Source organism: Prenolepis imparis, unplaced genomic scaffold, assembly GCF_030444845.1.
Source record: "Prenolepis imparis isolate NDT839.2.m4 unplaced genomic scaffold, iyPreImpa1.0 SCAF_5, whole genome shotgun sequence".
Classification (NCBI taxonomy): Eukaryota; Metazoa; Arthropoda; class Insecta; order Hymenoptera; family Formicidae; genus Prenolepis; species Prenolepis imparis.
The window spans coordinates 14,343,644-14,356,180 of record NW_028141163.1 but is presented as its reverse complement, the minus strand read 5'-3'; the positions used below and the strand labels follow the sequence as shown (position 1 = coordinate 14,356,180).

General features: G+C 32.5%; 1 protein-coding gene and 1 long non-coding RNA gene across 4 annotated transcripts in view; one reads left to right on the top strand and one right to left on the bottom strand.

The window, feature by feature from the left end:
* Positions 1-11,427, top strand: part of LOC145936364 (neuronal calcium sensor 2) — a 123,908-nt gene extending 112,481 nt beyond the window's left edge. For all 3 annotated transcript variants that reach the window (XM_083038521.1, XM_083038524.1, XM_083038522.1), the window contains exons 5-6: positions 5,605-5,733; positions 11,251-11,427. In XM_083038521.1, coding sequence (XP_082894647.1) covers positions 5,605-5,733; positions 11,251-11,427 — 306 coding nt within the window. The remainder of the gene's footprint in view (positions 1-5,604; positions 5,734-11,250) is intronic.
* On the bottom strand, positions 4,099-4,999 carry LOC145936418 (uncharacterized). Its single transcript, XR_014425393.1, has 2 exons — positions 4,666-4,999; positions 4,099-4,578 (listed from the first exon to the last, which is right to left on the bottom strand). It is a non-coding gene; the product is annotated as an uncharacterized LOC145936418 (long non-coding RNA).
* Positions 11,428-12,537: the final 1,110 nt, after the last annotated feature.

Genomic DNA, 12,537 nt, shown 5'->3' with positions numbered 1-12,537 from the left:
TATGACGTCTTCCATACAAGACGTCGCCGGGTCTATAATAATAGCGTCAATAATAAGCAATAATAATAATAAGGAAATAATGGGAAGAACGTGTCTCTCCCTGGGCGAAAAAAATATACGGTCGTATTGACGTTATCCAATTGATCTTGGCGAATTAGGGACAATATCTAGTTTCCTATTTGCTATTATTTTCTCAAATATTATAGTTGCTCTTTCTTTATTGTTTCAAGTAATTTAAAATCCCTAAAATTACTACCTTTTGATATTGTTTAACTTTCACGAATAGAAAATTATTTTTTTTATTTATATATTTTGTTTTGATATTTTGCTTTATGGTATATTCTCTATTATTTTAAAATCTGTAGTTTTAAAATGAAATCCAGATTACATACACACATACATTGAAGAGCTATGAATAAAAAATGAAGATAATAAACGCATAATTTCTTGTTTATATAATTCTTAAAGATTTTTTTATTATTTGATAGAAATGTGTAGCTTAAAATTCTTGTGTAGGTTACGTGTCAATATATTTGTTTTATTAAATTCGAGGTAATGTGAATCGAGAATGCACTTGTGTACCGCTGATAATTCCTATCAAGATATGTAATTTTTAATGGCAAAATTTTTATATCTAAGTTATATATATAATTATATATTAAACTTATCCAATTTGTGTAGAAAGAACAATGAATTAATTCGGCTAGCACATTAAAAAGCTATTAGAGACTTAGCTAGAGAACTACATACCGATAGATTAAACTTTATTTTCCGAACATTTCCGGCAGAATATAATGATAAATGATGGGCGAGAGTCAGCTATCTCTTGGTGCTCTTGCAACTTTCCTTATTCACGAAGGACTTGAGCTCCATATATATTTATCGCCCTCTCCAGACAGTATCTGAAATCTCGGGAATCGAAAGCATCCCGTCCCGTAAAAAAGAGTGCTTTGCATTCACTTAGTCAACGCTATATCCAAATGTACTACTAGTGATGCGACAAATATTCTCTAGTTCAGGACATTGATATATTTCCCTGTTCCTTTGTGAGCTTCGCGAGCTTAAATGGTATTCTCTGTATTTCCGCCGAAAGCTACTCGTACGATATTAAATATGACATGTATGCATAGTGTTTCACATATGGCATGTACTCAAGAGATGGTATTTTCCATTTCTTAATATCATAAGAATTTTTTTATTCACCGGATATAATATTTTAAAAGAAAATGTGTAGAACTTAAATCTCTCTCAAAAAATGAGGATCCAACTTCACAGAGATAAACTTTTCGTGCGACGTACCGTGTAATTAAATTGTTGCACTTGAACGCATCGTTTGGGACCTGGAATTTTACTCATTAAAAACTTACCACGGAAGTTAATTTTGAAAGGATACCTCGAAAATATGTGTAATTTTTTATATGATATACACTTACTTCCCTTTCATAAAAATAATATTTTGCATTTATTTCACCCCAATGTCAAAACGAATCGTGATATCTTAATAATTTTGTCGGGCCAAAGTTAATTTCTTCTTCTAATACATCAATTTGCTCTACTGTTTTATAACTTTTCTCTCATGTTGCAAAATTAATTAAAATGGAGATTATCGTAAAAACAAGTTAAAGAACGATACATTGTTGTTGTGTTTTTCTTTCAGAATTCTTATTTTTATTTGCGTTATTATTTTCAAATTGCGTTATATTTTTTAAAAGAAACTTAAGTAATTTTTTAAATATTACTTATTCTTATATAATCAAAGAGATCAATATAAGTTACAAAATTAGAAGGTACATCGTAAATATAAAATATTTTTTTATTTGTGTTATATAGTTGCAGTAATGTTAAACAATTTTTATTTAACTATTTTCTTTATGGGATTTATACGTAATACTAAGCTTTAACATTACAGTAGAGAAAAATGTACATCATATAAATAATGCAAGAATAAGATATACGTTTTTAGAAAGCTTTTCTGGACTTTTCAGTCGAACCTTAAGTCACGAACAGACTTGACCTTTTCCTTTTTCTTAAAGGGCGCTCGATCGCTCTTCTTCAGTGGTTACATTTCCATTAATGTCCATCAGGCAGCACCAAAAACCCATTTTGAAAGTCTATTTTTAACGTTCGAATGAATCGCGTTTCTTAATATTTTTGAAGTTGCGTAGCTCACTTTGGAACGTGTGCCCTACTTGTGCCGAATGCTTTTGATGTTTTCTTTTGTATAATATAATGTTGAGTTAAAATTTTTAACAGTTAAAAACACAAGACCTAACTTTAAAAACACACACGAGGGAGAACGTCAAAAATACATCATTACGAATCAAAGCACAAGAATAATAGGCGCGTTAAAAATTAAACGTTATACTTGCCGTGTAACACTAGATTTGTTTTTAAATTATGTATAAGGTTTTTATATTATCTTTTTTTCTTAAAAAAATACTAAATTATTATATATTATTATAATAAATTCTGCTTTATATATAATTTGGTATAATAAATTTTTTTTTATAATTATAATTACGATATAATTACACAATATGCGTACGAGAGTTGCGCTAAAAAAAATAAATCATCCATTCAATGTAAACAGATCATATATTATTAATTATGAATCTCTCAACATGTTGTGCAACTTAATTAATGAATATACGGCATAAACATTATATACATATCTAGATATATTCATATGTATATGATGTTTATGCCGTATTAATATGTTCAGATTTATTACTTACAGTTTGCAAAGCTCGCAAAAGCGCGAACAAAGCGCTTACAATACAATATGCATTGCGTACAATACAATCTAGATACAATCATTACAATCGACATATGACTCAAATCAAAGATTCCAAAATTAAAATCACAATACAAAAAGTTACATAATAGGCCTACGGGGGAATTTGTATATTTTTTTTAAATTCTGTATGTTGCCGCTTTTGTCTAATGTAAATATGTGTGTGTGTGTGTGTGTGTGCAACTTGCTTCTGACGGCTGCATTCAGAAAACAATAATATCGACTTCGAGACTTCTCTCTTGGGTCGCTTGTTTTCAAGATAGAAAGACACTCGAAGCCAAGAAAACATTTTATCTTAATTAAATAACCACCGAGTATGACTTGTGCTCCAGATTGCTTCTAGTCAAACAAGTGATGCGAAAATATCTTTATATTGCACTCCGACAAATTTTTATACATAAATAAAGACATAAATAGAAAGCTTTTTAAAAGAGGGAGAGCGTTTTATTTTTTAATATTAAGTGACTTAGTTAAATCTGAAATTTAAAATTGAAGGAAAATCTACTGAAAATATTTACGATACATATTTTGCTACATTTATAATTTTCACTTATTTGTTTAGTTTATTTCATGTTCATAGTTTTTATTATTTGAAAACTATATAGACATTTTGCTTAACACTGTCTCGTTTCGGGCAAAAAAAAATCAATTTTGTATTTGTTATAGAATGTATCATTGAAAGTTCATACGATAAGATATTGTGAGATATTTTATATAACATGATTAATTCTTTTTCTTTAAAGTATTAGAAGAGATATTGAAGCAAGTAAAGATATTTAAAATTTTTATTCCGCAAGGAGAAAGAGAAAGAGAGAATAATAAACATTTTTATATTTTTGATATTTTTTTTATACATATCTTTGATATTATAATAAAATATTATAATGCATTTAATGAAACTTATTGTATAAAATTTCTTTTTTAAACTTTTTCCTTCGCCCATTCGCTTTCGAAATAATGGTGAATAAAGCTAAAATATCAAAATATTAAACTAGTTACGAACTTCAAGCGACGATAAAATTGATATGTAAATTGAAATAATGTGTAACATGAACTAATCTAATAACTGGAAAAATTGCACGACTTCTTACGTCTTTTTTCTCTTCTCTTGACTTCCTTTATATAATAGCCAACCTTTTATTAACATAAATGACGTAGAGACTCGTGACCAGTTCCATACTTTTTCCATCTCTATATTCCGCAATCTGCGCGAAACTAAATTAAGCATTACGTATACACTAATTAAATGCGGAAAATATATAATTAAAGATATATTTGTTATATTGAAAAATGAACTTATAAAATGTCCATAATAATTTCATATATAAATATATATATGGAAATATTAATTGTACGAATTAATTACTACTAATTATAAGTATATAAGATAGTTTTAAGATCACTAAAAAAAGTAATCAATAAAAAAAGTTAATATTAAAATATTTTAAAAATTATAAAATCTTTTCGCGTATATTACATGATTACATGTTTATATACACAAATTGCTTGATCTATTTGTTATTAAACCTGTAATTTTATGGCATAATCGTTTTATGCAATCAACATGACCGTTTTGATGGTCCATTTGGAAAATTCTCACTCTTAGAAAAGCCACTTCAGCTCTACTCTCAAACATTCACGTAACATTATCACGAGCATAGTGTTCGTAAGAGATCAGTTAATGGCATCACAAAGATGTTTTCTTTCCTCGGCACGGGTCGTTTCTCTCCGTAATGTCAGAGCTCTTCTTGGACTCTTTCGCGAGCTTTGCAGGTAAGCTGCATCTAAAATACGTGCGAGCCTAAGGCTAGTTAGAAGGGAGAAAGTTCACTATGTATGCCTCTTTCTCTCTTCCTTTTTTTCCTTCATACCGAAGTCAATACGAGAAGTGGTGACACTTCAGAGGTCAGGAGAAGCAAAGAGCCAGCTCTCGCCCACCATCGTCCGCTATATTCTCCATTCTGTGAAACCCTCGTCTCGTTTGTCTACCTCGGGCGGCAGGTGACCCAGTTCCGCTTGGAACGTACTGCTCTCTAACGACTCGGCGGTGCTCGAAAGGTATCTGCCCGAGGCGAGGATACCCGACAAATTCGCTTGACGCGCGATCACTACCGCCATTGTGCCGAATCACGACCGCGAGCTTTTACGCTTATGTGATTTCGTTCGGTAAATGCGCACCGGGGAAGCCGAAGAGCTCGTAAAAAGAGCCGTAACTTCTACACGATGTATCCGTCGATGACGCGAAATAAGATGATTGATAACGTATCTTTGGAAGATAGCGAGACAGGCTTGTTGACGAGATAGACGAGACGATGATAGCCGTTTTTAATACTGCTTAAGATTTTATAGAAAGATTTTTCAATGTAATCAAAAGGCGTCTTTTTAAACGCCGATGCGGTAAAATTAAATTAAATTTCATTCAATATACGGAATTATCGGGCGTAACAAAGAGATGTTCATCGCGCACTCTTTTTTTTTTCTTCTTTTAAATAAGAAAGTTATTTATTCGAAATACGTAATTTAATTATTGTTAAGATTATTTTATATTGTAACCGATTTTGTTGTGTGCTGAAAAATTATTGTATTTCAAATGGAAGATTATTTTTATTTTTCTCGGGGTTTCGGCAGGGGTTCTTGAATTATGATTGAACCTGGTCCCCTTTTCAAGGCGAGTTATAAATACATCTTGGGAAATATAGATTTTCATTTCGCACAAAAGAGAGAGAGATGCCCCTTTGTAGCGGGGGAAATAAAAGTTTCGATATTGCGATATTGTTACTGATATAGGATATCGTCGGTATTTGTTGCAGGAATTCCTATTGGCGATCGACGTAACGTCCAGCGGTACACCGGAAGAAAAACTAAAATGGGCGTTCCGTATGTACGACGTTGACGGCAACGGCGTTATCGATATGCAAGAAATGACGAAGATCGTCCAGGTATTGTGCCTCATGTATAATGCATGCGCTTCGATTTATCTCCACTTGGTTGCACTCGACCGCGACTCTTTCGATGGAATACAGAATTTTTTTTATCACTTGACGTCAGTACTGCCGGCACGATTAATCAATGAGAGGAGTGAGCGATTCGATATAATATTCATGTATAATATATTCATGTATGCGACACGATTCTTCTTTCTTTTCTTTTCGTGTCTATACAAGTTCGTGCTTTACTGCACAATGCGTATAATTTCGTTACATTTCTCTCTGGTTAATAAAAAATTTACAATGTATATAGATATATAAAAAAAAAATGTACACGAGACACGAATTCGTGTTACGAATCTTAGTGGAATTAATTTTCCCTAATTATTCGCGAATGTAAAATAAGACAGGCACAAGTATTTTCAAGGAATTCTGAATTCGGTCGAATAAGTCGATTCGTACGATTAATTAACGCGCGTCTGCAAACTAGAAGGATTATAAATCAAGACTGGTTTTCTCCTTCGTCCATTCGATGCATCCCTGCAGAGTTCTTAGGTGTATGCAGCGAATACTGGCGCGCTAATATTTCATGAACCTCCTAGCGAGAACAGATGTCGGCGTAGTCGCGCGGCTGTTCCACTTGACATGTCGTACATTTCTCAGAAATGTCAGAAGCGAAACTTCGTTAAATACAGCTGCTGCGTCTCATTTTTTAAATAAGGAATTGAAGTTTGCGTGATCGCGATGACACATAGCGACCGGAATTTTTTCAACCTTTTTTCTGCAACCCTTGCATAATGAATTTTCCGGATAAGATATTGCGATCCGCATTTCCCGCGCGTGGATGAAAAAAATCGATTTTTTATACGTAACGTGAACTTTTATGATGCCAATATTCACGAGCATATTCAGCTACTTATTTTGCAGCGATATAATAATATTATGCAAAAGAATATGAATATCGAAAAATTGAGGAACGCAAAACAAAGTAAGTCCATCTCGTAAATCAATGCTATTCTTAAAGCTCAACTCGTATAATCGCTATTAATCTCGTTGCGATTATATTACGTAATTATCAAAAGAAAGAAAAATATTTTAATGTTTTATAGTAGAATTTTAATCGTGGCAAAAATAAAATAAAGAGTCGCGGACAAAAGTATAAGTTTGTTTTAAATGTGCACGATAATCTAGTAATATGTTGATTTTATTGTATATGAGAAATTTATATATGAGAAACTTGGAATTATTATACAAAATAAATTCCGAAAATTAGGTCATAAAGATAAAATCACGACAGAGAGACTAATTATCGCAGGAGTAAATTCGGATAAATAGAGAAACAAGAGTTTATATGCTAGCAGAGTGCGGAAAATCATGATAAAATGCAGGGACGAGATAACATATCTTATTAAAAGAATATTATTACATCATAACTACACTTGACTCTGCATCTTAATACACTGTTTTAAGTGTATTTTAGCAAGCAATCATGTTTATTTGTTAAAATTCTATTCTTATTATGCAATAATATAGCTATAATCAACAAATTTATACAAGAAATAAATTAAAACATTTAATGAAAATTACATAATAAAAGTAGTATTGGTAAGGTCGATTTCTTTGTCAATATGTTAAAACAAGTTATTAAGTTTTAAATATTAGACAAACATCAGTATTATTTTAATTATAATTAATATGTTTAACTTTTTCTATTAGCTATTCATTTATATTACATCACATAATTCTTTAAAAATTATAGAAAAGTTCTTCATATATTCTTAATTTTCTGCAGAATTCTATACATATCCGTCTTTTTATACATAACAAAAACATTATTATTTCATCCACTAGCGGATCCTGACGTCGATAATGGGGGGGGGGGGGTTGCAAAATTATTTTATTTAATATTTTTGGTTTCATGATTAGCTTTTATTCCAGGATCAACGACGTCGATAGCTCTTTAATGTTTATTTTTCTTTATTTATATTTTTTAAACAAATTCAGCAAAACTGTTTCTTTTAATTTACAGGGGGGGGGGTTAACCCCCTCCCCCCAGGATCCGCCAGTGTGTATATATATATTATATAGATATAAAGAATTTCGCCAAATTATTTTCGTGCAACGAAATTATCTCATCATTTCGTCGTATGTCTGACTTAATCTATACTTAACTCCTTGAATACGTAATGAGTATAATTTACAGTGTATCTTATACATACATATTGTATATATATTATATAGATATAAAGAATTTCGCCTAATTATTTTCGTGCAACGAAATTATTATCATTTCGTCGTATGTCTGACTTAATCTATACTTAACTCCTTGAATGCGTAATAAGTATAATTTCCAGTGTATCTTATACTTATATATATATATATATAATATATATATAATATATATATATATATAAAAGTACATTGTAAATTATATACTTATTACGCATTCAAGGAGTTAAGTATAGATTAAGTCAGACATAGGATGAAATGATGAGATAATTTCATGCGCGAAAATAATTAGGCGAAATTCTTTATATATATATATATATATATATATATATAATATATACAATATGTATGTATAAGATACACTGTAAATTATACTCATTACGCATTCAAGGAGTTAAGTATAGATTAAGTCAGACATAGGATGAAATGATGAGATAATTTCATGCGCGAAAATAATTAGGCGAAATTCTTTATATATATATATATATATATATATATATATATATAATATATACAATATGTATGTATAAGATACACTGTAAATTATACTCATTACGCATTCAAGGAGTTAAGTATAGATTAAGTCAGACAGGACGAAATGATGAGATAATTTTTTTGTACGAAAATAATTAGGCGAAATTCTTTGTATCTATATAATATATATTATATAGATATAAAGAATTTCACTTAATTATTTTCATGCAATGAAATTATTTCATTATTTCGTCCTATGTCTGACTTAATCTATACTTAACTCCTTGAATGCGTAATGAGTATAATTTGCAGTGTATCTTATACTTATATATATACACTAGCGGATCCTGACGTCGATAGCTCTTTAATGTTTGTTTTTCTTTATTTATATTTTTTAAACAAATTCAGCAAAACTGTTTCTTTTAATTTGCAGGGGGGGGTTTAACCCCCCCCCCCCCCCCAGGATCCGCCAGTGATCTCATCTATATAAGATCTTTCTAAAAAAGTTTTTAAATTTGAAATAATGAGAAAATTGTTTTTTAAGAGAGTTAAAGCGTTTTAATTATCGTCAAAAAGTTTATCCCGGACAATAATAGGAAGATTCTTTTTTTTTCCTTCAATGCTTTGAAATACGTTATCGCTATCGTTAAAAAGCTAGTTGCTCGAGTCGTTTACCCGCGTCCGTTCGGATATTCATCTCCGTGCTATTAGAAGTTTGGAACTTCCGCGACGCCGGTGCCACGGGAATTCCGGTAAACGAAGGTTTTCCGCGCGCAATGAAAATTAACGACGGGATGTTCGGTGAAACGCAATGCCTTCGTGTATTTAACACTTAAACCCGTGAACATCTACGTCGTGAAACGCGCGTTCCTGTAACTCAATTGACTCTGCACTCTATTGTTGAAGCTCTGGGAATAACAGTAGCTGTTATTGATATCTCTACAAGCAAATTTATTGTTTCAATTGTACTTTGACATATTCATTCATATACAGCTTACAGGATTAAAAATGAAATAGATACAATTATTTATAAAAAGATATTTTATATAATCTCTGAGCAAGAAAATAATAATTTTCGAAATGAAAACAATATGATAGCTTATAACGGAATAAGTAGCTTGATCGTATTCAATATTTTGTCATTTATATTAAACATTGCCATTTATATTTAAAATTTATATTGCAACAACGCGTTTGAATTTTCTGTTATGTTTTCTTACAAATTAATTCTACATAGAGTTTGAAAATCAATTTAATCCTCTAGATAAACGTACACTGTGTGGACAGGCAAGAAAGAGGATTAACTCTATTTAAATGATCGTTTCCAGCCAGTCTACTATGTTTGTGATAAAATTAATTAACTTTATCTCACGTAGTTGGGTGAGAAAATAATAAATTCTACGCATTTATCTCTGTCCGAACGATTTACAGTAGATTAATCGGAAAGGTACGAAAAGAGATTATAAAGAATCACTGGTGCGCTTTAGTAATTCGAAGTATCGATTATGCGATAAATTTTATTTTTTTAATGATACACAATTTATCACTTATTGTTAGTCAAGTCTTGCTCAAACCACATGCATAAGAAAAATAAAATGCATATGCCGAGCATAATTTAATTTTTGATTTTCTTATTTTCGAATCAGCTGTAAATTCATTATCTATTTTGTAATAATAAATTTATGAAAGTTGGATAAGTAGACATTTTTTTACACTTTACGTGATTATTTCTCTTTTAATGAAATTCATTTAAATTAGTTTTTTTCTGCAAAATCAAGATTTAAAATAATATTAATGCTCGAATTTTTACCTAAAATCAATAACATGGAAATACTCTATACATTATTTCGAAATAATTGTTATATTGTCTAAATAATTGATCTACTGAGTAGACTTGTTTCCCAAATTTTTATTGAAAGAAATAATATGTTGTTATATAATAAAAAATGATCAGGATAATGAATAGCCGTACATTCGATGCATAACTTTCACAGTTTGGCGGAATATATAGAACGAAAGAAACTATGCTCACCGATGGGTCATTGAATGCTCATTAATCAGGTGCTGTTCTTTTTTTATGAGGACGTAGTTTGGGTTGCGCAACCTTCGATCTTTCCGTGATGGATTTAAGATAGACTTCCATTTGAAAAAGCGTGACAGGAGTGACTTCCGTGATTTACGACTTTATTATTGTTTATATATAACGCATAATGCACAACCTAGATCAAAATCTCTGTCTCTGCATTTTCTTAATAAAAAAAATCAATGAAATTGTTAATGTATAAATATGTATTGGGATGTTTTTTTTCAATATGATCTTGGATATTATTATCACATTTAAACGAACTTGTATTATGGAATTTTATACACATTCTGCATTTTAATATAATTAAAATCGATATAAAACTCCTGCCTAATTATATCTAAGTCATTTGTAATTTATAATTCATATTACATTATGTGAGAACGTAAATTAATTGCACTATTTATTTTATTACATTAAAGTAATATTTTATTGCGGACGGAATTTTTACGATTAAAAACGTATCAATGACTTGGAACGAAAATATTATTCTGTGATTTGAAAGCAGAAGTGAGAATATATTAGTTGAAATCATGGAGGAAAAAGAAGAACATTGAGCGTTTTTGTCTCAAAATATTGATATAAAATTTCCATTGTCGTATTTGATAAATATGTCAAAAATATGTGGACTGGGGTTTTCAGGAAAATGCAACAGAAGCACGTTCATGTATGGCGCGTTTGATTCTACGTGAGCCCGAGAGTATCACGTAGAGAGAAACAAGGTATTCTCCTTCTGTTCCCAGGCAATATACGACATGCTCGGCGCGTGTTCGAGCAATAGACCGGCAGACAGCGCGGAAGAGAGGGCAAAGAACATATTCGCAAAGATGGACGAGAACAACGACGGGCAGCTGACGCAAGATGAATTCCTGAAGGGCTGCCTTCAGGATGAAGAGCTGTCGAAGATGCTCGCCCCTTAATCCCGACGCCGCCTTACTTCCGTGACCGCCGACGCGCGATCGTAAAACGAGGACACACACCACGCTCTCACGATTTTCCCAAAACTCGACGAACGTCAACAATAACGACCACCACCGAACTCGACACTCGCATACACACATACGCCATCGTCACACACGTTAAACACGTATTATACACGTACTGAACGATATAATTTCCTATTGATACTATGACGTACGCTATTATTATGGCGGTTCGATAACGAGTCCCGTCGCTCGTGTCCGATGGAAGGACACGAGCCGTGATAAAATGGGGAAAAATGATCGAGGATGATCGAAAAACGCGGAAGGAGGAGCAGAGCGATTCGAATCGAATCTTGCTCGTTTGAGAAAAGAGACATTTTCCGAAGAGAATGAAATTTCGCACTGCAAATGCGCAGACCCTACGTTCGGACGACAGTAATACAATGGTGGTAATCGGTCCTAGGGAAAGGTAGCCGCGCGAACACACGGAGAACAGAGAACGACTGGATCCCGATAACGGGGGATCTAATTAGCATCTCGTGAAAGTCCTCCTCGTGTTCATTTTGCGAACTCACATCGTCGACAACTATACGGCGAATCCCGGACTCACACGTTAATTCGTCGTGCGGATTCAGCAATTTCCTTGCCCGGACCCCGGTGGTGGAATTAACAGGGGAAGGGGGGAAGGGGGAAGTGTGGAACCTTCAGTTCTCTCTCTCTCTCGAGAGAGAGAGGAAAGTGACAATGTTGGTCGTCACGGAGGACCGTCGGTGGCTTTCGAAGCTCGCGCTTGCACTGACAATTTGGCTTAACCGGTCCTAGACGTATGGGTTTCGCTGTCTCTTTCTCCGGTGAATTATGCTTCCGTCTAATAATGCAGACGGAGAGCATAAATTAATCCTCTGATGCGCTCCAGATGACACAAGGACTTGCATCATAGTTCCGTACAATTTCGCACAGGCTTCCGAGGTATTAATATTGCGATTCTAATTTTACTCCGGATTTATGTATCAATAGTGCCCAGAAATTCGTCAGATCTCGCGATGAATCTTACTAGACGCCTATTGTTTTCGCGAGCACTTTTGTCTTGTTATAATAGAGAATGGT